At 43.3% G+C, this 27,300-nt stretch overlaps 1 protein-coding gene across 1 annotated transcript; it reads left to right on the top strand.

The window, feature by feature from the left end:
* The first annotated feature begins 2,299 nt into the window (after positions 1-2,299).
* LOC115315738 (SET and MYND domain-containing protein 4-like) lies at positions 2,300-10,950 on the top strand. The gene has a single exon (XM_029975036.4). The coding sequence runs from the start codon at positions 2,677-2,679 to the stop codon at positions 4,987-4,989; it is 2,313 nt and encodes a 770-aa protein (XP_029830896.2). The 5' UTR covers positions 2,300-2,676; the 3' UTR covers positions 4,990-10,950.
* The last annotated feature ends 16,350 nt before the right edge of the window (positions 10,951-27,300 follow it).

The following is a 27,300-nucleotide window of genomic DNA, read 5'->3' as shown; positions in this document are numbered from 1 at the left end:
TCTAATTTGTGCTGAGCTTTGAAAAATAAATTTACACCGAACCTATTTGCCACTGATATAAAGTTATGAGAGATTCCATGGTAGTAAGGCACACACACAACATTCTTCACAACCGGTTTTTCCACAGGAGCCGGATTAAACCTTTAGCACCTTGAGCACAACTCTAACAATTACACCGTGGTGATGGCCCGCTTCCAAACGACGCATCTTTTGCAACTCAACTGCCTCACCAACCCAAAACATACGGAATTCTTTACAGGCGCGTTATCCATCGCAGACGCAATTACACCACTCTTAACTATTTTCAAGTGACAGCTGTCAGCTGTCAACAGAGGCTTGGCTGATTCCTTGCCGTACCTCCAGCACAGGCCCTTTTCCGTGTGCAACAGTAGGTCTATAAGTACTTAATTCGACGTTTGCTATGGCAGAGTTGTGCGGTCCAATCGACAAGGACCGCACAACCGTGTCAACGTGTACATAAGTCTCGTTTAAAAAAAAAAAAAAAAAATCTCGGACAACACTGGAGCAATTTACGACCCGATACACACACCCTGTTTTTGAATAAAAAAAGAGAACCATCAAAGTCTACGGCAGTGGACTCTAAATGAAACTCCAGAATGCTGATAAAACTATCGATCTACATCAATTCCAGTGGCAGACTGCAACTTTACTAGATTATCATCACACCACCTCCTGACCCTTATTAAGAGCTCCGACTTATCCATAGAGTAGTTCTTGATGTCTACAGTTGTCACATCGCACCTTCTTCCGTGATGCGGATTCAATGTTTCAATCAATTGCTCAGAGTTTTTGAGTGACAATGGACTGTTGCTCCACTTCTGTCGGGCATTTCTTGATAAAAACCGTCAAGACCTTTTGCCAAGCTCAATTTTCGTTCACAACCATTTTAACAATTACACCAGGATGGGATTGTTACAGTTGTGCTCAAGGTATAAGGAGGAACGTACGTTTGATCCGGCTCCTGTGAGAAAAAAAGCCGGTTGTAAAGAATGTTGTGTGTGTGCCCGACTACCTTGGAATCTCTCATACTTGATATCAGTGGCAGAGAGGATCTGTGTAAATTTAGCTTTCAAAGCTCAGCACAAATTAGAAAGGTTAGCCCTTTTCGGGTGGTGCTCAGGGGTGCCAGAAAAAAACACGTGTACAACACGTGCCGGAACTATTGATGGCGTCCGCCTCAATTATCTCTCTAACAGTCTTATCTTTGTGCCTAGCGAGAACAGTGGAAGGAGCAAATAATGGTTTTCACCTGCAGTCATGCGTGGTTTCAATCGACTTTGCAGAAAAAGAGATAGTGTATTTGCGGTCCGCGGCGGGGCCACGGATTGGTTGAGATGTGGTGCGGTGACGCAGTGTGTTTCTACGCTGAGGCTCTTGGATTACATCAGTTGAAAGTAAGCGCTCTGTGGTGTTCTTCTTCTGTCTATGTCTTAAAGCGCAATCATGTTTTCTCACGGCAATACCAACTCGCCCAACAATCAGCAGTGGTAGGAGAGTTCTGAGGGAGACCATGCGTATTTTGACCTCTGGTAATTGTGTAAGCACACCGTCCTTGGCACTGGACAGTGACATGAAGCGTTTTTTTTTTGTGTGTGTCTCTATAAGGTCTTGTTTTATGCGTTTTCTAAGAATTGTAAGGGCTGTGCTGGAGCTGGAGTTGCCTGTTATCGCATGTGGCTGGTCAGCCCTCAAGCGAGGTCATCAGGGTGGCTGGTTGGTGTGAATTATTTAGATATGCCTGAATCATGAATCATATGGGTTCTGTCTGAATGTACGGCTCTCGGTGACCTAGTGAAGAGGAGGTGTTTCTTTTTTGGTGGTGAGGGTCTCGAGGTTATGTAACAACGTTCGTTGTTCAAATAAACTACAAACTGTGTTTGAGACTTGTTGTTTTGTTCGTTTTTTTATCGTTCCGCGTCTCCGTTTTCTATGGAACTTCTACATTTATTGATATATTTACAGGAGTAAAAATGAAAGGGAAAAAAGCATACAGACACCATTGTATCTATTCATTTTTATGCATAATATAGTAGGTAAAACTCACAGAAGCAGAAAAAAACACCAATACCCCCCCCCCCCCCCCCCCCGCACCCCCCCCCCCCCCCCCCAAGAAAAAAAAAAAAAAAAAAAAGATGGCGGCGCCGGCGGCGCGCCGAATTTATTGTGCGGCGGCGGCGGCGGCGTGCTGGCTCTGGGGATTCCGGCGGCGGCGCAGGGCGGCGGGAGCAAAACAGGCGGCGGCGGCGGCGCGGCGCGGCGGCGCACAGGTCTAGTGGGAGCTGGCTGTTGTCGGTGCTTGTGTGTGTTTGTGCGATTGGTGTCCGTGTGATTTTGTGAATCGTGATTTTAAATAAGAACACGAAATGTGCGTAACGGTCAGCCTCCCACCGACGATCGCACGATTCAATGCGGCGCTCGGTATGTAAGGTGATCTTTTCGATCGTGTTGTGGCTGGACGATTCGCGGAGCAGCTTGGCTGTGCCGAAGCCCAATCCGTTTCTCTTGTCAGGTGTTCCGTATCCTCGTGTAAAAAAACAAACTGAAGAACGCTTGTGGTAATCAAACGCGAACTAGCGAGCATGACACTTGCGTTTCGACGAAATCTGGGCTAACAGCGTCACGGCGGAAGGCGATCCCACCGATCATCATACTCAAATGGCGCGCATCGAAAGCTGGCAAGACGTGCTGGACAGCACCTGCGACCGCATTCGGCAAGGAAACGGGTTTAGCGCGTTCGCCGCCCTCGAGTCCAACGAGGACAGGGTCAAGTTCTGCCTCCGCAACGAAGTGGCCAGGCCTCGACTCCAGCACTGGCTCACGGTGCTCTGTTCGTCCAAGCACCGCAAGTTCTGGGAGAAGGCGTCCGAACTACGCAGCGAGGGCAACCTGTGCTTCAACCGCAAGCAGTACGCCAAGGCGGCCGAGCTCTACACGCAGAGCGTGCTGTCGGCGCCGTTTCCGGACACCCCGGACGCGGACGGCCACTCGGAAGAGATGTCGTTGGGGTTCGCGAACCGGTCTGCCGCTTTTTTCCACGCGGGGAAGTACAAGCAGGCCCTGTGCGATGTTCGATACGCCTTCGAGCTGGGCTACCCCGTCCACCTCCGGTACAAGCTGTACCTGCGAAAGGGGCAGTGCTACCTCCGTCTCGGCAAGCCCCGGGAGGCCCTCGAGAACTTCGATCTCGCCAACAAGTCGCTGCGTCGTGCTGCGCTCGAGGGACGCAAGCTCGCGCAACAGTGTAAGGAGATTGACACATTCAAGGCTCTCTGCTCTCAGGACTGTGCGCCCACGCCGACGAGCGAGGAGGAAGACCCTGACGACGAATCGCAGGTGCCGGATGTTGCTTACGGTGCCCATGGGACAGTGCCTTCTTGCAGCATGGCGGTGGACATGCTGTATAGTACGGAGAAGGGCCGGTTTCTAGTGGCCAACCGCGACCTTCAGCCAGGGGACGCCATCTTTGTAGAGCGTCCATATGCATCGGTTCTACTTCCCGGGCACACGAAGACCAACTGCCAGCACTGCCACAAGCGGCTTCTCAACGCCGTGCCTTGTGCGCAGTGCAACCAGGTGCGGTACTGCTCGTTCGCCTGCGCCAAGGACTCGTGGAACTCTTATCACCGCTGGGAGTGTGGGAACCTCAACCTCCTGTACTCCGTCGGAATTGCACACCTCGCTGTCAGGGTGCTGCTCGTCACGGGGCTGTCGGGGCTTGCGGATTTCTGTCGCCATCTCGCGGAAGGGAAAGTCGACGTGGACAAAAACGGCGGCTATGGGTCGGTCCATGAGCTTGTGACACACTCGGAAAAGATGCATGTGGAAGACCTCTTGCAGTACTCCCTCACAGCGGCGCTGCTGTCAATGCTTCTAGATCACGTCTTGTTCTTCAATGTCGACGAGGCCTCCTGGAAGATGAGCGAACTCAGTTTCGGCTCTAGGAATGGCTCGAGCTATCGTCTGGCGTCGACGGACGTTGCAGCTCTGAAGACGGTTGTTGGAGGTCTTTTGCTACGTCACATCCAACAGCTCGTCTGCAATGCTCATGCCATCACCAGCCTGGAGTCAAAGACCTCCCAGGAAGATGATGTCGTCATGACAACGGAACAAGTCCGCATTGCTACCGCCATCTACCCGAGTGCCAGCTTGATGAACCACTCGTGCGACCCTAATATCTTCTCAAGCTTCCGCTGTGGGTCAACGCTTGTTGTTCGTGCCATCCGCAGAATCCAAGAGGGTGAGGAGGTCCTCAACTGCTACGGTCCGCACCATCGTCGGATGTCATTTGCTGAACGACAGCAGCTACTGCAGGAGCAGTATTTCTTCGTGTGTTCTTGCACGGCTTGCAGCTCCGGTGAGGACGCTGAGCAACGTCTTCAGGCCTTGAAGTGCGAGTATTGCGAAGGACCGCTGAAGCAGCCAGACGACAGTGGAAAGGCGACTTGCCTTGACTGTGGCACAACTCAGGAATGTCTAGGAAGTGAGCAGAAAGCTTTCCGGATGCACGACCTCTACGTTCAGGGTGTCCAGTTGGCTGAGAAAGGAAATCATGTGGAGGCTCTTCAGCGGCTGAACAAGTGCCTAAAGACTCGTGAGAAGGTTATGTACAAACACAACCTCAAGCTCCTTGAGGTCAAGGACATGGTGGCTAAATGTCTCTGTTCCTTGGGCGACTTCCGGTCAGCGTCGGGTGTCTTGAAGCCCGCTGTGGATGCTGTGCGAGTCATCTATGGAGAAAATAGCATCGAGCTTGCCTACGAACTGCAGAAACTTTCTGATGTATTGGTCAGTGCTCTTCCGCAGGCGGTTAAAGAGGAGGCGTCCTCGGAGGAAATAAGCAAGCTTGTCAAAGATGCTGATGCTGTCATTGACGAAGCCATGACGATCTTCATTCTGCATTACGGCACGCGACACCGGACGACACGTGATCAGCAGGTAAAAAGAAGGATGTTAGCGAGTGCATTGTAAAGGCTCTTGACAGTCATTTACGCGGAGAACTTTTTTTTCCAATTTCAGGTATTGCCCGTTATTTATTGTTCTGATTGCAGGGTAGCTTGCAAACATTTCTGATGACTAGTTCAAGTTTTTTTCCTTGTTTTCTCTCAGTGGCACCTTTGAAATATCAACTGACCAAAGACTGCCATTTCTCTTGTGAGTCTTTTTTTGTTTTTAAATGAAAGAGGGTACGGAGCAGGGTTACACAAGCTGGTTAAAAGATTTCATAAAACAATTGTTAGACTTTGGCTTACTATTTCTTGAATAAGGCCTTTATGTTAACTAAGCTTGGCACATCTTATTGTTTTGTTCAGACACAATAGTTCTAACTAAAATAGGTGTTGGAGGCTCATATGCTTTTTTTTTTTCTCTTTCAACTACTTTACCTTGTGAAAAAATGGTCATATGGCTTTGACATATTAAATGTCATTTAGAAATCTCCCTTGGTGATAAATATTTAATTCAGTCATGCTTGCTTGAGATGGGCCAACACACACTATGATGAGAGCAAAGAGCACCAGGAGCAACAAATTGGGTAGATGGAAAACCTCCTGTAGCCAACAGCTGCTTATGGCAGTAGGTGTATTAGAAAACAACCTTGCAATGACGTCCTCTGAAAAAAAAAAAGAAAAAAAAAAAGGTAATCTGGTTTTGCTTTCGCCCCTTACAACTTCTGCAGCTGTTCTATTTTTCACAATCCTGTTTTCCCTCCAGGTATATCTCATTTTGCTTTTCTTTTCAGTAGCAGCAGTTAGCATTCATGATTCTGTATTTCTGCATCGTTCTTGGAACTAAAATGCTTGTTTCTCTTCCACGATGCCCGCATACTTTCCTCGAACTGTGAAAACGATTTGTGCGCTGCTCTGATGTCAAAGGGAATGCAGTCTTGTATTTTGTTTTGCCAGCCTAGGTTGCTGCAGGTCGTCATGGTAGTCATGTCCCCTGTCCAGTACATGTACACTGCACAACCCTGTTAGTGCAAACACAACTTTGGTACTTTATGCATTTTACTTTGAAAGGGTATTGGCAGGCATAAAATTTTCTAAGAGAATGGGGTCGCTGCCGAGCACAATGAGCCAAAACATGTAATCGCAAGTAATAAGGTTGTGCTTCTCGAAAAAATCCGCGGACAAGGAGGTATACACGATGTTCCGGGCGGACGCCCTTCTTCAAGACTTGAAGAAGGGCGTCCGCCCGAAACGTCGTGTATACCTCCTTGTCCGCATATTTTTTCGAGAAGCACAACCTTATTACTTGCGATTACGTGTTTTAAAATTTTCTCACTCAGGTCAGTGCCTCAAGTGACTGCTTTTCACCCCACTAGTAGTTTTGATGACAGCCATTTGATTCCGAAAGAAAAAGGAAAAAAAAGAACAGTGATCACTTGTTTGCGCTAGCAGTCTTGTGCAGTGCACCTTTAGATTTTGGCTTGATGTCGATCGCTCTTCAAGAAACGATTTTTGCTTGATTATCTAGCTCTGCACTAGCAGTCTGTTACAATATGATGCCTAGATGAAGCAATTAAATGAACAATAAATTAAAAGCAATGCGCAAAAAGAGATGCGCACTATGCAAGTGGTGATTTTAATCTATTAAGTCATGAACCAACTTGCCTGCATTGCTACCGTAAAGGGGTGCAGATATTCAAATTTCGGTCGGAAGAGTCAGGCACGACGGATAATAGCTGTAAATGATTATCGCCCGTTTGTGTTTTGAACGACTGACTATATTTTTCGTTCCAAACGGTGCACTCGAGCAAGCGCTTGAAGAGAAGCGAACAGAGAGCGTGATGCGTTATGGGATATCCGGCGCAAACAAAAACAGAAAGAAAAGATTCCCCGCATTCATGACGTAGCAAGGCTGGCGTGGTTATGAGCTTCGCCGTTGGTGGCATTGTCAGCGTTGTGGTGATGTCAATAGCGTCAACGCAATACAACTGAGCCGTTCGAAGTACCCATAGGGTGACGAGCGTGTGGCTGGTCCAAGGAGCACTTAGCTTCCACAGCACTGTCAGCTTAGGGGTGAACAAGGTGGGAAAAGCAACTTTTTTCAAAATTTTGAGCAATGGGCTAATCTTCTAGGGGGGAGAATGGCTGTGTCCAGGTACACAAACGAGGGTTTGGAACAATGCGCAGTTTGTGAGTTGAGGAAAGCTATGAAGGGGAAAATGTTGAATTCCAAAGAGCAGCACTGCTCTCATGGAGCTTGCTACGTCATGACTACGTAGCAACTTCCCCAACTTTGCTAGATTACCTCCCAAATAGGCTCCACATGCATCCACCAAGTGCACATTGAAAGATTGTTTAATTAGCTTTAAATGCAACACGTTAAGGTTAAAAAATGAGTGCTGGAATTTTGTTTCCGTACCCCTTTAAGTTCGGTGAACAGGTATGTGTCTCTTCGATTTATGGAATAAGTGCCGATACTCCCAGAGTGTTTTTTATTTACACTCGTTGCTTCAAGGCCCCTTCTCTAATTTCAAGCAATATCATAATCTCATTCATTTTGTTGCGACAAACATCCAAGCGGTTCCTAGATCTGCCATGACAATAAAATAAATTCTGGTAAATTGAGTTAGTGACAATTGTTATGTCGTGAAACTTGGCAGTGTTTTTGAGTAAAATACTGGGGTTCTATGCAGTGTCCATGACATGCTCATGTTTTCTATTTTAAGCAGATAGCAGCATCAATACCAACTTACTTTGAGTTTCCTGCAAACTTCCATGCAGCATACGTAGGCTGTAGACTTTCCGGTTTCCTTCGCAAAACACCGATAAACATCCACCGGTGTCAAAGGTACAAAATCGATTAGAACTGAGGAACACATATCTGGGAATTTTTGCTTTGAGCAAGGACCGTTTTTGTCAGAAATACCCTTCTCGACTGGTCGGGTGCATGCTCTTACCTAGAATCAAGCATACTGCCAGCCCTTAATCACTGAAATCACTGACCTTGGAAGGCACTGCCATGAGAGTTTTGTCAGAGAATCGATCGCCATGGATTGCCCCAGTGTTTTTCTTCTATTCAGGTTAGCGCTGGATGACAATGTGTGAAACTAAATTGGTTGTCGCATTTCGCGAAAAGTGCAAGAGCAACTTTACTTTTTCTTTGTGGAAACATTTTGCTCGAGAACAATTTAATTTTTTTTTCACGACACAGAGCAGCTGGGTTGCAGTATACAAAGAAAATGAAAAGCTCCGAATGCTGACGCTAAAGGGCACTTGGACTTTAGCCCGTCTTCAAACTCTTTGTTGGTGGTTTGCAAGTACATTATGATGATTATGATAAGTGTGCATTATAAGTGTCTATACTAATCATAAATTAAACTTGAACTCTTATTTTTTTATGACTCGCAGATAGTTACCATTTTAGCATCTGTACGAAAGAAATGACTGAGGTACACCCATTTTTTAGAAATAAATCATCACCGAAAACCATTTGCCGCTTTTCCTTATATGTATGAGCCTGAAAATCTATTGTCTGGTTATATGATGCTTGTAAGGCACGAGCAATAACGAGGCAGTGGCTAAAATGTAACTTTCACTTTGTCAGCAATTAGAGCATCAAACCCTTTCTAGCAAAAAAAAAAAAAAAAAAAAAAAAAGCAACCTTAGGACGATGCAAATTTGAGCGCTAATCTGTCTTCACCAGGACTGAAATATATACATGTGGCAAGTCCGAAATTGTCTTTAGCTCCCCTTTAAAACACACCACCTTTCCAAAAGATGCATAAATGAATTCGGATCTATCACACTGAACATGAGCAGTTTTTAAGTACCGAACACCAAATTACACTGCAGATTTAGTGCCACTTATCTGAAGGTACTCATTGAAATTGAGTTGAAATGGTCGTATGCTTACATTGTACCAAGTCTATTTTTCTTTGTTTTAGGGTCTATTTTCCTTCGAATTCGGGGTTTTTGATCTATTTCAGAATCAGTGTTTTTTGATGTTTACTTTCAGTGCATTCCAAGAAATTGGGGTTTATCGGAGCTAATGTTATAAAACGACTGTATATCTATAGATTTGATACCCTTTCAAGGGTCCATGGAACTTATGTCTGTGTGACTCAAATACTTGGAAAACATCATCCCGGTACCGACAACAGGAGAGGGTGGCCCATGGCAAAGGAGCTAAAAAAAAAAAAAACAAAAAACTTTAATGACAAATAGTATGGGTTGTATTCAGGGTCACAGAAAGAGTGCTGCAGATTGCTTTCCCCCAAACCGCGGATTTTCCTATTCAAGGGCAGCTCCAGATCTAAGTTTTTCGATGTTCTCCGATTCCGAGAACTTTGGGGGCGTTATTTATCGGGGTTTATTGGTATTTACTGAAAACGCAGAACCCTTGTTATAACCATGGACTTGTTTAGTTCAGTGAAAATCATGTTTAGCATCTTAGCCAGAAAATGGCAATGCACAACTCTGGTATCATAAATCTAAAGAAAGAGTTGAGAACCTCGAGACTGACTTTGGCCACAACCTTGATCCTTCCATGTGCCCATTAAAATTGTTTCAGTATTATATGATGTTAAGAATTTTACCCGGGTCTGCCCTGCTTGTTTTTAAGGTAGTGTAAACTTCATACTACATAAATTCACATCCTTTGGAATAATTTGGGGAGTAGTATTGCTCCACTAAAGTTACCCAAAAGCCAGTTAGTTTGCACTTGAATTATGACTAAAGAATTACACAGTTAATTTTGTTTTAGTTTTCTCATACAATGCTAGAGGTGTGTGTAAAGAGATGTGGTTCACTTTGAACCCTGGTTTCTGGTTCAGAGGCTCTGTGGCACTTTGATGTATTTTAGTTTAGAGCTCGGCGTCATGCCATGCTTTTGAGAAGAGCAGAAAACTGCGTTTATAAAAGAGTGTAGCCCTCTATGTTCCATACTGATACATCACGGACAATTCTGTATAGCAGACAAGTTTCCTGGCCACCAAAGTAGCGGTAAAGTCGTTGAATTCTTTCTAATTCTTTCATGCACCATGTACGAGCGCGGCAGAATATTCTGTGCGCTCCAAAAAAAAAAATCATTTTTTATAACATTAAAGACAGATTTCTCACTCAACTTTACAGGGTATGCTCCGATTTACTAAATGGCGCGTTTGGTCTACAAACTGCGCAGTGTTCTCCCTGTCAATTTAAGCACCCTTTTGCCAGTATTGCCGCTATTTTTTTTTAAATTAACCTTGTTTTTGTTTTAGTGTTTTTGAAAACAAATTGAAGGGGGGTATTAGCACCTAAATTAGTATTCTTACCAAGATGCCTTCTGCCCATTTCACGTTCTGTCTTTGAAAGTTATCTTTGCTTTATCCGCATATAGACGAATTGTATAAGAAGTCCTGAACCGTTTTTGACGTGGCGTCATTTCCCTTGCGCAGCGCTAAATCATTGATTGCTTTCTTTCTGTACCGGCAATAGGATTATCTCCTTTGTGATTATGCTGTTCTTTACACGCCCTAGAGGCTTACTATACCTATTGGTTATATTTCATCTGACCATAGTGCATCGAAACTGTGAAATACTCGGGAGATGAGTGTTGCATGTGTCTGGTGTGTTGGAGTTTCTGTGTGCCAACGAACTCTGTGCTTTTGGAGCACGTTTCTTATCAGGGTGCTGTTAAGGATCTCCGGTTTTTTGTTTTTTTTTTTGTACGCTGAGTTTGGATGGTATCAAAGTAAGAAAAAAATAGTGTACCTTCTGATAGCTTTTTTCCATGGAAGGTTTGTAGTTGGTGGTACCGTCGAAGTGATGTTTTCTACGTACGTGGAATGATGACATTTTTTTCACCTTTCTAAGGGCCTACTATAAAGTGAATGGAGACAATGAATTATGCATTTAACAGAAAGCCAGTTGCTGCTGTGCATGGTTAGGGAAAGGTTGTGACGGTCTTTTTAGTATGTAAATTGTGGCAATAAATGTGTTTGTGGAAGTTGGTTTGAACTGTTCTTTGTTCGCAATTTGCCTGCATTCAATATCAACTGGTGAACCTGTATACCCGAAATGTACATCTATTTTTAGGGACTTTAGAAAGACACGCTAGGGCACAATCTGGCAAGAAACTACTTCGAGAAAGCTTCTACGACAGACGCCACGCAATAAGGCGAGTGCCCGCATAGATTCTCGCAGAATCGTGCAAACCGAACCGCATATACGTATCTATTTTTTTATTTTTTTATTTTAAGACTCGTACGCCTTCTACGCATGCGTTCCCGCTGACGCGAGGCATAAATGGTACGGACAACATAATTATTTGCGCAAGACAGTAGCAGAAGCGCTGCGATGAGGCGCCACCGTTTATGTGGACATTGTGGGCGTCCCTCTGTTGTCTGCTAAGGTTGCAGGGGTCGTGCGGTTTACGCAACAGCTAAAGGAGCATTGCACGGGCCGCTTTTACGTAATCGTCAGCTGTTCTTGACCCCACCAATGTCCGTAGCTGCATCGCAACGGCTTCGCTGCGGTGTAAAGCTTTTCATGTGAGCCTTTCTTTTTTTTCCCCTCCGAGTGCGGTTTTTTGTTCCGTGACTGCATCAATGTGCCAGCTGGAACTTTTATTTCAACACCGCGTTCGCTCTTGTGGATTGTGCTTCTTTCAAGGAGCGGCTTTGGTTCCGGAGAAATGACTGTCTCGCTTCAGGGTCGCGTTGGCTGCTTGTGGTACACGTGAGGTTGCTTGAGAGATTTCGTAGAAATCTTCGGATTGATTTAAAAGAGGTCTTGAAGCCCTGCTTCCTTTTTTTTCGTTTCTTATAGGTGTTTTTATGGGCTACAAGCTCGGGGTTAGCATTGAATGCCGTATAAGTTACGAATGTAGTTCGCCCTCGGGTCGCACCAAATTTACCGGTGATCGATAAACAACTAAAGCCTATTGACAGGACGCGAGCCTAGACCAGAGCTGTCTATACTAGGTCAACGAGGACCTTTCACTTGCGGCGCGTCCTCTTGCATGTTATTGCACGTTTGGAGCTCTCGCAGCATACATTAGAACGTGTCTACCCGCATGACCGGAGCAACATTGAAGGCAATGCCCCTGTGCTGAGGAGAATTGGACAGTGGTGTCTAAAAGGTCGATGACCTCTCGCGCGACCACAGTATGAAGTGGAGCGAACGGAACTAAAGGAAGGAAAAATTGAAGGTCAGTTATGGCGGCGCCTGTGCACAGCTGGTGAAAAAGCCTCTGGTCGCGGCGAGAGCCGCGCTAGGTGGCGCCACTGAGCAGCACGTGAATTTCAAGTGACGCCCGTAATCGCGGCGCAGTGGTTCTTTGTGGTTCTTTCAGCAGTGGTACAACATGCGCAACTGAAAAAGGTATGTTTCTGTGGTGTAGCCGGGAATATTTTTCGGAGGATGGCTGAGGTGGCTTGGATGTCCAGGGCTTGAGGTGCGGTGAGGTGGAGGCGGAAGGGGGGGGGGGGGGGGGGGGGGGGGGTCAAAAGGTGTGTGTATATTTTAGGGTCGGCTGGAGGATTTCGGGGGGGGGGGGGGGGGGGGTGGCTGAAACCCGATATGCCTCGCCCCTGAATACGCCACTAATATGTTTCCAATTATATCCGAAAAAACAAAACAAAACAAATGGGTGCGTAGAGATGGCATTAAAAATTAGTTTTACGATTCTCTGTAATGCTGAATTGGAGCGCAGCTTTTGAGGAGGGGAGGGTACGGAGGGGAGAATATGCCCCTCCTCCCCCTCCGCATCCTCTCATCCTCCACTCCTGCTCCTCTCCCATTTAGCGAAAAATTTTCCACTAAATTTAGCGGGGAAATTTTCCCGCTAAATTGACGCGTTACGTCACACGTCCATTTAACCTGCGACGTCACGTGACACGACGTGAGAATTCACGTGTGACGTCACTAATGGAAACGTCCCACTAAATTTAGCACAAAAATTTCCCACCAGATTTAGCGGGAAATTTTAACCCTCGTGACGACGTCATAAGTAAAGTAAAAACTAAGACGCCAGTATCATCACTTAACGTGAAGAGGATGCGGATACGTGGAAGTCAGCATAACGTCCACTCCAACTGGATAAAGCGTACTTTCAGGAGAGCGTTGAAGACCTTGCGGCTCCGTTTCACACCGCTGGCGAACGCTGGCGTGCGTCGCCAACGATGCGGGCGCTTGGAGGAATGGTCGGAAATGTTCATCTTTAAAGGGGTCCTGAACTCGATCCTGGGATCGGCCTTTTGTGGTGACAACTCAGTCTAGACGCTCTAATCATCCCGCCAAACCCGAAATCACAATCGTGCGTGGCTTATATCCTCGTTAAAAGCGTGTTCAAAGATTGCGACACGCCTTTTTTGGGAAGAATTTCTTCCGAGTAAAGTGGTCGACGAAGGGCGCTTATCGGCGAGTTGCAGGCGGTGGCTTCTCCCGCGGAAAAAAAAAAAGAGGAGCTTTATACGAGTGTGTACCTATCAGACTCTCTTCGAAACGAGTTATAATAAAATCATTCGGAACCTGCGCGTGTTGTAGGGCTTCCATTGGTTCACACAGTGTAGTCCACGAGAAAAAAAGCGTACTCATATTTTTCAATTGCCCTGAGATGAATAGACGGTTTTGTAATGTAGGAGTAGGACTTGGTATATGTGGCAACTAACACATTTTAAACAATATATAATCAAAAATGATCTTTTCGGAAAATGACTTCAGTGCCCCTTTAAGAAAAATATACTACCTCAGCAACAACAAAAAGTACTTTTTTATATATTTTCTACGTTGAACAATTCAGGTGGATTGAACTTTTGGCTATTTCTAAAGTTGCGGTAACCATTGCCCAGGCTTTTCTGGCTCTCGATCAGTAAGGATGATCTCTGCATAAACTGGAGATTTTCTCATTTAATTACAACGCGTCAAAACGAGGCTTTGAAAATTTAACACCAGCCACTCAATTATTAGTTCTATGAGAACAAACGAAATAAAAAAAGACATTTAGAGCAACGAGAAAGTAACTTGCTACTATAAAGCCGAGTTAACGCGTTCCTTTTGTGATCGCAGCAAGGAGTATCGTAGTTACGTTTTGAGTGACGAAGGAATAGCGGTATTTAGTTACTTTATTTCGGTAGCGTGCGCATCCCTGGCTTCGCCGGCAGCGCACACGTCTACGGAGGTGTGTGCTGCTTGCGTCGCCATCCCCGCTGTATGCACCACGCAAGTCCGCCCGGAGAAAGTTCTCCGAGTCTTCAATTGATAGAAATCCGGCCTTGACGTCAGTGGCCTTTCCTTCATTCATTGTTAAAGTGCTTACTGCGGCCCGAAGAACGTTTACCCGTCAAACGTCCGAGCCAAAAAGGGCGGAGCACTGCCATTGAGTCTCGTCGACATTCTCTTCTTCTCCAGAAGAACTGTTTGTTCTTCAAGTCGCACCCACGCCTCCAGATCACACGTGCCCGAACTTGCTTAACATCACCGTAGCGCTGTAGGCACCACCTACACTCTCTATCGCAAAATCTGAAGAAATTCTACCCATACTCGGGTAGTGATTCAATTACTGTAATTTAATTACTTTCTTTGTAATTTGTATTTGTAATTAATTACCTACGGCTAAAAATAATTGTAATATTAATTTAATTGGTTTGTAGCGTCAGTAATTGCGAAATTGCAGGCACAATTATGACTACTTTTGCGAGATTTTTGCGACGGAACACCTCTGAAAATCTCGGCGATGGCACAAGCGACCTTGAGTTAAGTGACACACTCGCACACATAGGCACGCACGCACAACAAAATGGCGTCGCGTTGTTTGTTGTTTTGCTGCTTTCACTGCGGGCTGAGAGACAATCCTCTTTGGAGCCTCCCTCAACGGCGCCGTGTACGTGGCGCCCTCTGCGGTGCCAGCGTAAAACAATCGCGTAACCGTGCGAAAATATTTAAAGACACAACATTGAGCTGCAGCTTTCAGCCGAGGTTGAAGATTTTAATTCTTTATAAAATTAGTTTTTTTTTTTTGCCAGTTTTTATATCTTTTTTTTTTTTTTAAGTCCTGTCGCATATTTGTTTCGTTGAATTATTTTCAAGCTTATTTTCTGTTGCTTTTACTTCGGACATTATTTGCGTAAGCGTTTTGGAGACTGACCTCCCTCCTGTAAATATTGTCATCAGTGATTTGGGAGCTCCCGTACGGTTCTTATATATTTCTGAGCCATTATAATTTCAGCTCGATCTAAATAATTCACAAAATTATGAAACGCTTCTATGTGAATGCGATCGTATTAGCGTGTGTGGATTGTAGTTTTATGTTAACACTATTAAAATATTCAGATATGACTGCTTGTATCATTTTTATTTGCCTGACTTACAAAAGCGTGTCAACCCAATTTTTCTTTAGCAATCTGGCGTCTTCGAGTATATGAACTAATTTATTATTATTTATTGAAAATATAAGAATGTTCAACATCATTACCCCAAACTGTCAACTTCTATGATTAATTTAACAAAGTTCGCAAAAGGAAAGTAGGATAGGTGACATTTATACAGCGATGGTTAAGCCTCCTCAAGCATTGGGCAAGGAATGAACAAATGCGTTGCATTCTTAACAAGTCGTTTGAAGTTATATGGCCCTAGACGGCCGGTCGCTCTCAAAACTAGGTAATTGTAAAGTATTTGTATTACTTTTTATAACTAATTTGTGATTGTAATGCATTACTTTTCACGTAGTAGTAATTGCAATTGTGGTTAAACTACTTTTGGAGCAAATTGTAATTGTAATTATATTACATTTTAGAAGTAATTTACACACGTACCTAACCGGCCCCCCCCCCCCCCCCCCTTTCCCGTAGAATTGCTCAGCAAAGAAAAAATTAAATAACAAAGCAAGCGCATCAGCAGTCTTGTCGTTTACCTAATGTAATATACAGTTAGCACGTAACTGCGAAACGATAGTTTTATATATATATATATATATATATATATATATATATATATATATATATATATATATATATATATATATATATATATAAGAAAATAAATATAATGAAAGCACATAGCTAACAATTAATATCTTCTACATAAACTATGAATTCATAGGAAACCTATTATAACATAAGGTACAAAAAGCTTACAATTAATGGGAATACCGATCTAAAATTCGATACATGCAGTAATGATTGATGAAGAACTATTCAACACAAAGCTTGCACATATACAATCAATATTAAGATAAGCGAGCAGTAATATAATATTATTCAGAGATCAATAGAAGATCGCTTTTCGCAGCACCTTTGAAGCTAAGCGTACTAGTATTTTTTTTATTTTCTTTTTATTAATTCAGAAATTTTAGGGTACTTGTTTTTAGGAACTTAAAGGGACCATGAAATGATTTTAAAATCGAGTTTCATCCACCGCACGTCGTAAAAGGTGTGAAAAGAAACACAAAAACACAAAAATAGGGAGCCAAAAAAAATTATTTGCTATAGAACTTTTAAAAGAAAACTGGACTCTTTTGCGCCTTCCTTCCTTCGCCTGTTCACTACGATGCATGCGCGGAAATGGAGCACGTCAGCCAAAGCCAGGTCGCCTATTGGGTAAGAGCCTACCTCACCAGCTCCGCGATCGTAAACAATAAATAGCCGGCGAATGTTTCCTAAAAGTTTTGTTAAATAATATTCAGATCCACATTTTGTAGCATAATTAGAGATGTGTGGCGAAAATTGCCAAATTTGATAATGCTGAGAGCCAAGCGCTATCTATCGTGTGGTAAACGAAGCAACTACTGCGCGTGCGCAGTAGGGCAGGGCCGACAGTTACTTGGGTGGCGGCGACCGTCGGAGGTTTATTTTCTTTGTTTTCCTTCCTCTCAAAACTCTGACTGACTGAACGTTTATTTTTCTACGTGTTCTTCCCGCGCGTGCCGACTTCAAGCAGCAAGAAAACAGTACTTAAAACAGACCACGACGAACAGGAACGCTGGATCCACCGACTCCGACGAAGCGAGCTGCTCAGAATTAAGGCCTAGCAGGCATTCCGACTCGGCGCTGCGTTGCTTCGTCGCAAGACCGTCTGCCTACGACCGGCTGGCGTGCTAAATAGAATATGCCCGCGCGACCCTTGTGGACCCTTCCCGTATTATAGTTTGATCACTGACCTCAATTCTAGATTAAGAGGTGAGGTCAATCTCTTCCCCTTGTTTTCCGAGGCAGTGTTGACGAACACTCGTCGATTCTATCTTCTTGTTTTGTGTGATATAGAGCTGAAATAAACGCCGTATGGATTACCTTCGTAACACGGTATGTACACTTTGTTATTGGTATGCCATTTTTATTCTGACAGACTGCACGTCACTGTCGAGCTATAACAGTTCGTGGGAGGTATACGTACAACCCCGGTCCAACCTTTCTTTGCCGAGTGTCGCGTCAGTATCGAGTTGCAATCGTAAAAGAACAGTGCCTAAGCGCTTACAAACAGCGCGAATACAGCACTTCCATCAAGCGCGCGCGTCCGCTCCAAGTGTAAACAGGTATTTACGTGGCTCTTGCTGACACTCGTAGTTCAAACGTATCTTTTTTAACGTCGGCTCGCTCCTGCATCTCCGAGGCCGCGAAAAACGCCATCTACGTCACTTTGCAAACGACTGACACGGGCCGGCCCTTCTGCCAACAATGACAGGGTGGTTGACTTCTGGAGTCTTCACCGGAAGACTCGCTGCACTTCCCAACAGGCATACCAGCGTATGGGACTAGTCCCATGCTGTCGCTGTAGCGCAACATATCTCATTGAATTTCGCTCAGCTGCGATGCGGCGATGAGAGGCGCCGATTCAGGAAATACGTCGGTGACATCAGCGCAGTAAAACCTACCGGCGCGCCCCAACTCGTTGCCGCTAACGCCGCTAACACTCCCATTCTCCTACTGCCGAGAGAACTTCCGGTTCCGGAAACGGTCTACGTCACGGCTTGTTTTGCGGTCAGTTGGAGAGAATGAAAAAGTCGATATTTAAATAATTTTTTGTGTAGAAGTTAATAAACCGAGACGAAAACGGATGCCTGTTCGGCATTCAGTGAACATTGACGGTTTAATGTATAAGTTATCTGGAAAAAGTAAAAAGGTCATTTCATGGTCCCTTTAAGGATTTAATAGGCTAGTGCTCCGGATCCATAATTTGTCCACATTTTGTGTTTATGTGGAGTTAATTTCGGAGATTGTGCTGGGTTGTTTACGTGTGGCGCGTCCACCGCTTGTGATTGGCTAGACGAATATCACGCGCAGTGATTAGTTTAGCCAATCACCGCGATTGCGTGCGTGATCCGTTTTAGTGAGTGACAGCAAACGTTCGAAGACGACGATCACTGTGACGAGGCACTTTTGGCTCCGCTCGATTGCCACCATCGGGTCGGGGAGTTAGCTGCGGCCGCACTTGGGAGCATTAAGGGATTCTCGCTGGCGGTACGTGGCCACGTTTAACCTCGCCGTAACCCCAACCACCATCAAGATGGCAATCTCGCCGATGACTCACCCGAACGCGTCGTAAGACTTTCCCGTTTGACTAAAGAGCCGGTGACGCCGTGACTCACCTAATCACCGCTCTGCTGTAACTCAAACGAGGAAAAGAAACAAAGGAAACGGCTATACAGAGAGAGAGTGCGACCGACGTGGTTTATTATTCATCCCTACGCTTCTTCCGTTGCATCATAGCCTTTTTGCAAGCGGTCGCGTGCTCCATTTTGTGTTTTTTTCTGGGCTGCATTGTTCGGAACCGAGAGGCGGGGGCCACGGTGCGTGGATTCAGGCGTGCCCCATGCCCAGGCAGGCGCCCCACGTTGCGCGGGCGACGACGTCATTGGGCACTTCCACTTCCGCAGTCCCGCACTGTCTGTCTGTCTGAAACACGTCGATCGCAATATAGGGTCCTTGTTCGATTCGTTACGAAAGGATGGTTCACCGTGCGTTTATCTATAAGGCGATTGTCCACGTCCGAGATGACGTGAGGTGTGAATCTATCGGTTGGCGCGTCTGGCGTCGATCCGAGATTTGAATCGACACGAGGAGGCGCGCTAGATTACGGTTGAATTGTATGTCGTTGTAATATTGTGTGACGAGAGCGCGGAAAGAGACCCCCGTTTGTCAAATGCATTGGCGACCGCCATTCGTTGGGAACGAAGCGTGTGATCAGATACAAGTTCTCGCCGAACGCTGAAGAAACCCTGATGTCCAATACAAGCTGAGTGTACGTGCCCACAGGACTCGGATTATTGGCGCAGCAGTTTCTATAAACCCCGTTTCGCGGTAACTTGGCGAACTGCAGAAGCTCCCGCTACCTAGTAATATCTCAATTAAAACTTTGAATTGGTCCTGTTGGTCCATCGTGACCTAGAGGACGTAAAAGCGTAAAAAAAAAACACGAAGAAAAGACACATAACACGGAAGAAGAGACATATACAGCCAGACTTGTAAGCAACGCGTTTCAAGTAATGGATAACTTGTAATCGATTACATTTTACTGTAATTTTTGTAGCGCTTCAATTACTTGCTTTAACGAGTAAAGATCCCTGTAATTTAATTACTTCCTTGCTGTAATCGATTACAAAATTACCCATTCCAATTTTTGTAATTTTTTTTTTTTTTTTTTTTTTTTTTTTTTTACGAGAGGGTTTAGAGGTGCGCGAGTCACTCAGTTTTGGGCAAAACCGGTCGACAGGTTAAGAAATATCTGCGAGCTGGAGAGGACGAAGCAGACGAAAGCTTGGGAGATGGAGCAGATAGAGTCGCCGACGCTCGCGAGCTCCAAAGTGTCTGAGAGCGAACGAGAAACGCCGTTCGCGCGAAGACGTTCCCCGCGTCGCGTAACTTGAGCGCCCCGTACACGAGGCGTCTCTACTCTTATTTCGTTTTATCTTACCTTAATAACCGAGAGCCCAGTCTTCAGCCTGACTCCGCACGAAAGGTTGTTTGTGTGTTCTGTTCGCCAAAATGACCTAAAACAAAACAGAGAGGAGACACCTCCTCTCCACTCGAAGCTTGCGTTTGCTTTCTCCTCTCTTCCACGTAAACTTTTCTTAACCCAATCCCCCCCTGAATCCGATGGGAGTGCCATTCTTTATTCTGCAAATCTTCGAATCTGCCAAAAGTGTGACCAAGTCTACTGTAATGAGTCTGCGTCATCTGTTTGTGATTTCTGTGCGTGTGTGAGCGTGTATGTGTGCACGGTGATTTTGTGCGAATACTTTTAATCGACCTCTTATTATTGCTGGGTCTGGCCACACTAGCCCTTCACAAGGCTTTGGCCAGACCCGAAACTGGAATCTGACGAAGCCGTCGCCAATAAATACAATTATTAGTATTATTACATCATCATCACAATAATCATCATCATCGTTATTATTATTATTATTATTAAATTTTGGCTGAAACATGCATGTGCCTAAAACCGTTCGAAAATAAAACGGAAACTGGTACTCGCGAAAATAATTTTACAGTATTTTCGACAACGGAGCGGATTTATTTAATATTCATTGAACGCAAACAACAAGTATTATATCCTCCAAACCAAATTCGCGATTTCTGCACCGCAAAACGCCTCATGTAATTACTTTTTCAAAAAAAAAAAAAAGAAAACGAAAAAAAAAAAATGATGTGGAACTATTTTTTATGCTTCGATTATCGTGAAGATTCCATCGGTTCTTTTCTTTTCCCGCACGCGTGTTTCAGCCTTTATTATATTAAACATGTACTTAAAGAAAATTCAAGCTTAAAAAAACGTTTTTTTTGCGTCATTTTTCAATGACATCAAAGATCTAGAAAAACAAAATTCGGTAGCATTCATTTTGTTATTGAAGGGGAACATCTGGAATGTAAAGGGCCTTTCAGGGAAACCTGAACCGCGTTTTTCTCGGCGAAAAATTACACTACGTCTGGCCGAACGCTCAGTCTTCGCCCGAATGTGCCTGCAAATAAACCGCCAGTCTTAATTATTCCTGATGAAGCTTTTTTTCGTGTGACGTGCTTATGTGGTTTCTATATACCGTATATTGTTTTTTTTTTAACAAATCTTTTCTGTGAGATGTCAATTTACAAGACATTAGAGTGAACCCTTTCAATAAATACATGTTCGATAATACTACTAGTTTTTACAAATATTTTCTCTCCGATGTCAGTCGACAAAGGATTAAGAAAACCCTTTCAATAAAGACACCTTTAATAATTATAATTTTGACCAATATTGCTTTCTTACAAATGTTCTATCTTCAATGTCAGTAGAAAAGGGATTAGATAACCCTTATAAAGGCACATTTAATAATAATACTTTATACAAATATTGCCTTTTTTTACAAATATTCTCTCCTATAGTAGTAAACAAGCGATTAGAGAGAATCTTTTCATAGACGTGTTTAATAATATTACTTTTTACAAATTGATTTTTTTTGCAAATATTCTCTCTCCAATGACAGTAGACAAGGGATTATTGAAAACCCTTTCAATAAAGACGGTTCAATAATAATACTTTTTACAAATATCGATTCTTTACAAACATTGTCTCTCTGATGTCAGTAGACAAGGGATTAGAAAGAACCATTTCAATAAAACATGTTTAATGATAATACTTTTTTTGGATATTCTCTCTCCAAAATCAGTGGACTAGAGATTAGAGAGAACCCTTTGAATGAAGACATTTAATAAGAATACTTTGACAAATATTGCTCCTTTTTACAAATACTGTCTCTCCAATCTCAGTTGACAAGGGATTAATTAAGAGAACCCTTTAGGAGTATGTTTTATGATAATTTTTACAAATATCTCCTTTTTTACAAATATTGACTTCCCAATATCAGAAGAAGATATAGAGAGAACATTTCAACGCAACGTGTTTAGTGATAATACTTTTTACAAATATTGCGTTTGCTACAAATATTTTCTCTCTGATTTCAGTAGGCGTGTGATTGGAGGGAACCCTTTCTATAAATACTTTTTTACAAATATTGCTTGTTTGCATATATTCTCTCGGATGTAGAACCATTTGAATGAAGACGTGTTTCATAATGCAAGTTGTTACAAATACTGCTTTTTATTTCCCAATTACTCTCCGACGTTAGAGAACCATTTTAGTAAAGACATCTTTAATAAAAATAAGCTCTACAAATATGGCTTTTCATTTTTTTACAAACATATTTTCTCTCATATCAGTAGACGAAGGGACACGAGATAACCTTTCCAATAAAGTCATGTTTAAAATTAATGATAATTTTCTCAAATATTTTCTAACAATTTTTTTAATGTGTTTACATTGACAATTGTCAAGGGTTTCAGTTTGCTCATGACATTCGTCCGACAAAAGCCGAGATGTTGCACACTGTCCTGAAACTTGTTTCCTCGTCGAAGTCGTCGGGTTGACGAGCCTCGAGATCAATCTGTCGGCTAAGTGTCGTATTTCCTGTTGTACAGCGTGCGCAGACCCTTCGTAAGTTAAGCGGTCGCGGGAAAACAAAGACGCACTCATGTATTTTTTTTGTCTTCCTCATGGGTTTCATCGATAGTTTTGGTGTGGTTCTTCCCCCACTTGCTACCTTCTTGCGTTATCACGGAAGTAACAATGTCTTTATTTATCAACCTAGTGCAATGCTTAGCCGAACCAAGAGAGCTTTTTTTTTTTTAATTTTTATCTCGATGCTTATTTCCCTGATCTCGGGTTTTCACACTGTTGAAAGTTCAACGGCTGCCTGTGTCTTCAGTAGAAATCTCACAATCCTGCTGAGGTTCAAGTTCCATCAGATTCAACGTTTTCAGACTTCCTTCGCGAATTCGTGTGTAAAAAAAAGGTTGAATTTTGTTCGCTTGCGTGAAGGTTGAAAACGAGCTGACGTGGGACCTAACGGAGGAAAAATGCAACGTTTATCGGGTACTATATTATTTCGTTGTTTCAAATTAACAAACTAAAATTCTAAAGCGTTGAAATTACATGTTTGCTTCTATATTGCGGAAACCTTGGAATTCATTTTATAAAAAACAAAAATAAACTACCTTTTATATCGTTTCTTTCACCCCCCCCCCCCCCCCCCCCCCCCCCCCCAATCGAAACTTTTGAGGAGAAGCAGGGCAGCGCTCTTCGTAAGTCGAACTTCTTTGACTTTTTGCCAGAAGTTCGCGGCAACCCTAGTCTTCGGCGCCGAAGATGCTGCCGGTTGTTTAGAGTCACTATAGAGGAGCCACTAACTAAGCCACGCTTAGATTACCGGCACTCTATACCCCTATTGTGCTGTGGGCGCCACCATTTTGTTGCCTCATGCAGAGCGGGTGCAGTTGGCGACAGCTGCGATTTGAAAAAAAAAAACGATTTTCCGCGCTCTAGGTCCGGTGCCCCCGGAAGCTCAGGCGATGTAGTAATTTTAATATTATTATTATTACTATTATTATTATAATTATTTCAACAGTTTCCACTGTGATTGACTATCTTTATCCGTGCCATGTACAAAGTCACTGATTACTTCTCCCACCGGACAACTGTGATTGTCTATCTTTTATAGTTTGTTAACTAATTATGTACATAATGACTTACTGCCTATCCCGGGCCATGTACCAGAAGCCTACTTTATCTTTGATGGGCGCGAAAATATCGGAAACAAACTTGAATGCGGAGTAAATATTGTAAGCAGTAAGACATTGTAAGGCAGTAAAGGCATTGTAAGACCCCATCTCATGGTCTACAAGATGTCGAATAAATATTATTGTTATTATTATTATTACTATTATTATTATTGTATCGTTTCTCCTCTGTCTCGGACTGTTTTAACATTTCTGGAGGGCGGAAAAGCGTTTCCTGGGACTTCAGGTAAAGCTTTGGATATCTGGCAACAATGATTTCAATCACCGTGACGGCTGACCTCTTCCCACTCTGAAGCGAAGGTTAGTCAGTGGCTCTAGTAAGGTGCGTGGAACGCGCCTCCGGACGGTGTGTTAGCGTCCTATCCTTCCCATACATCAAAAATGGTCTCGAGTGACATCAAATGACGTCACAAAAAAAGGGGTGGTCGGATGTCGCGATCCCTGCGGTTGGTTGTAGAAATGTCTAGCGAGAAAGCACGGGAAAATGCCAGTGTCGCTGTCATCGCGGCGTCCCAACTTCTGGCTGCTAAAGCTTCCGTGAACTGTCAAGCTGGATTAAGATCTACACCAGAACAGGCGTCTGCCACATACACTATACCGCTGCTGGGACACCGCCAGGATCGCGACCGCCGACAGCATGGCTGTGTTCCAAATCTTACCCAAATGGATCCGAGTTACTCCGGCGAGTCGTGTCACGTGACAGCAAAGATTGGAAAACACTAGACGCGGGTAGGTTTTGGAACGCCCAGGTACAAAACCCTTACCCTATAGAGTAAGTTTGAGTAAATTTTGGAACACGACCCATGACACATCTATGACGTAATCTGGCGAAAATCGAGGATCACTTTTTTTTTCACGTGGTGAACAAAGTGTCTCTAGTATTCACAAAAAAGATCACCAGGCACAGTGTCTCTAGTAGTCACCAACAAAGAGTTTTAGCACTTGCGACGAATCACAATCCATCTAGTTAGTCTTCACCTTGGTTAACTGAAAAAATAGCTACTCTTCACGCTCGTAGTTTAAGGAAACGGAAAGTATTTCAATTTTGCGAATCTTCTGATTGCTATATGTAATTCAATTTTCGATCTAGTTGTACTTACACTTCATAACTTTCGACTAGGGGTATACAGTTTTAATTGCAATGTAACATTACTTTTTTTTTGTTGACAGAAAGTTAATTGCAGTGTAACATTACTTTTTTTTTGGCGGAAAGCGAATTGCAATGTATGAATTCCAGTGTAAATTTAATTTTATGAGGATTTTGTAACGGTGGAGCTTGCTCATTCCGAATGGAAACGCCAAGCGTACACCACACCCTTCACCAACAACATGGGGAGTTTGCTTTTGCCGTATGTAAAGGGAGCAGTGAAATAGCTTTTGACCTCAATGGAACTCGGAGTTTGTAGTGTTTTTATTTTATTATCTCGGAACATACGAGAGTAAACATCATTGCCCTTCATCGGAATGCGTGCAGCAGTTCCCCCGCGTTATCTTAAAGAAACAAACTAACTTCTCGATCCGGCACCGCGCGACCACAACTTTGGATGAAGTTTCATTGCTCACTTCAGGCAGTTAAATGGGTTTCTCTTTTCGGACATGGAAGTTAATCGTTTGAAACGCTAAAATATGTGAGACAAAACCTCATATTGTAGGTGAAAACATTGTATTAAAAAAATAAGTTTGTTCCGAGACATTTGGGTACAATAGAAAGCCTTTGTAGAATTTGTTCTTTTCCAAGAGCTATGACATTTTAAGAAAATGCTAGATTTTTGTTTTGCGACACGAAAGACTAGTGAAATCTTTTCCGAGAATAGGAGGTTTTCGTCACAATGTCTTGATTGTGTGCAATAGAAATTGTAATTCTAATTGATTCATTTTAGAGTTACGGACTGCTAACTAATTAAATTACATTTCAGAAGTCATGTAAACGACTGTGAAACAGTCATATCGGTTTGTGCTGTTTGATATAGACTCCGCTGACATAGATACTCGCTCTATAGATAAAAAAAAAATTCGGTGCCGAGCTATAAGCATTTTGTCTTGTCATTATAGACAACTCAAATTATTGTTGATTTTATTTTTTTTGGGGGGGGGGGGGGGATGAGGTGTCCGTACTAAAGAGACATGGCTGTTCACGATTAAATATTCTTTAAATATATTTTATTGATGAGGCTCGGCTTTTTTCAGGCTGCTTAGGATATATCTGCAGCTTAGGATATGGTTTTTTATCGGGCATAAAATAACCGGAGGTGGCTGTTTTCTCTCCGGAAAAACGCCGTGGAAATGTCGACGTTCTTGTGTACAATCTTTGGAAGAGTGCATAATGCCGGAAAACAGATAAGCAGTGTTTGTCTATGGGTTCCAGACCGTCACTGTTTTCCATGGTCGTCTGGCAGGTAATCCAGCACAGAAGCATGTATCTTATCAGTCGCCGCAGGAGAACATCATATCTTATTTTTCTGGGAGAAGGATTTTTGTTACACAACCGCTTACTTTGTGTTTACTTTCTGCTCTTGCCAGGATAAAAGCGTGACATTCCTTGACTCCAGCTAGCAACATTTGGGAGCCAGTAGAAACTTGCTTTCTTCTCGGAGACAGCTATCTAGTTAGTTTTCGAAAAAATAGCTTTCCAATTGGAAGAGAAAACAGATGGCTTTGCGAAGCTACTACACCCTTCCTGGTTTTGAAGGACTGTTTGTATATTTTAAAGGATTTGATTTGTAAAGGCCAACGCGTTTTCTAATGAAAGTAAAATGTTAAGTGGAGGTGAGCATGAGTAATTTTAGCTGCTTTTTAAAAGTCTCAGATAGGACACACGGAAGTAACGCGGTAAAGTATCACATAGTACACACTAAAGTAACACAGTAAAGTCTCACATAGTACACAAAACTATCCATATGTCTTCTTTTTTTTTTACTTTCTCGATCCTTGACATCAAGATTGCAGGATCATCTGGTAAGCAGCGAGTAATCAGAAAACAGGAATCATAGAGAAGCTTTAAAGATTTTATGGTGTCGATAATCGATACAGCGGAAAATATACATGGGTTTTAAATCTACACGTCTCTGCGTCTGTGCACGTTGTAACATTGACAATTCAAACTTGAAGCCATATAATGAGTTTATAAAGTTTCGTTGCAAAGAGAATGCCATATTCCCGATCGTGGCTGGCATATGTTCAAGACGTGAAAATGCGAGACGCACCCTTTTTTTTTTTTCCTCGTTTTTTAATTACCGTTTCATTTTTAGCGGAGTCCAAAATATTTCAAAAATGAACGTCACAACGTGCGCAGGCGTGAGTTGTTTCGGGATTTCGAACTCGCTGCTAAAATGAGAAATAAGGAAAAAGAAACAAAAAAAAAGAAAAGAAGGGTTTTTGTTCAGCAAAAATTTAATGTATTGGATAAATCTACAGCTGGAATTTGAAATACAGCAATTTCTTACGATAAAAACGCACAAAAAAGGCATCTAATATATATATATTCGCAAGAGCAGCACTATTTGTATCGCGGTATCTACAGTCATCCTGTTACAACTCTTACAAGCTGACGCTTCAACTCCTACGCTTAAAAAAGTAAATATACATCAACTTGGCGGGTAGGAACAGTGAACCGTTTTGGCGCACTACGCGGAAACTCGTGAGCCAGATTTTGTCACGCCGCTCTAGTCCACGTCGTCTGCTACCATTTCTCTCGGGACAGTGACTCATCTCCAAGCCGTGAGATGAATGAGGTGAAACAAAAAAAAAAAGAA

The sequence above is a fragment of the Ixodes scapularis genome, unplaced genomic scaffold, assembly GCF_016920785.2.
Source record: "Ixodes scapularis isolate PalLabHiFi unplaced genomic scaffold, ASM1692078v2 PGA_scaffold4__175_contigs__length_147842914, whole genome shotgun sequence".
NCBI lineage: Eukaryota > Metazoa > Arthropoda > Arachnida > Ixodida > Ixodidae > Ixodes > Ixodes scapularis.
The sequence above is the reverse complement of the archived record's forward strand: the minus strand, read 5'-3'. Positions and strand labels throughout refer to the sequence as shown.

What these genes read in the sequence shown, in the direction of transcription:
- LOC115315738 (XM_029975036.4), top strand. Translation starts at nt 2,677, where the DNA reads ATGGCGCGCATCGAAAGCTGGCAAGACGTGCTGGACAGCACCTGCGAC.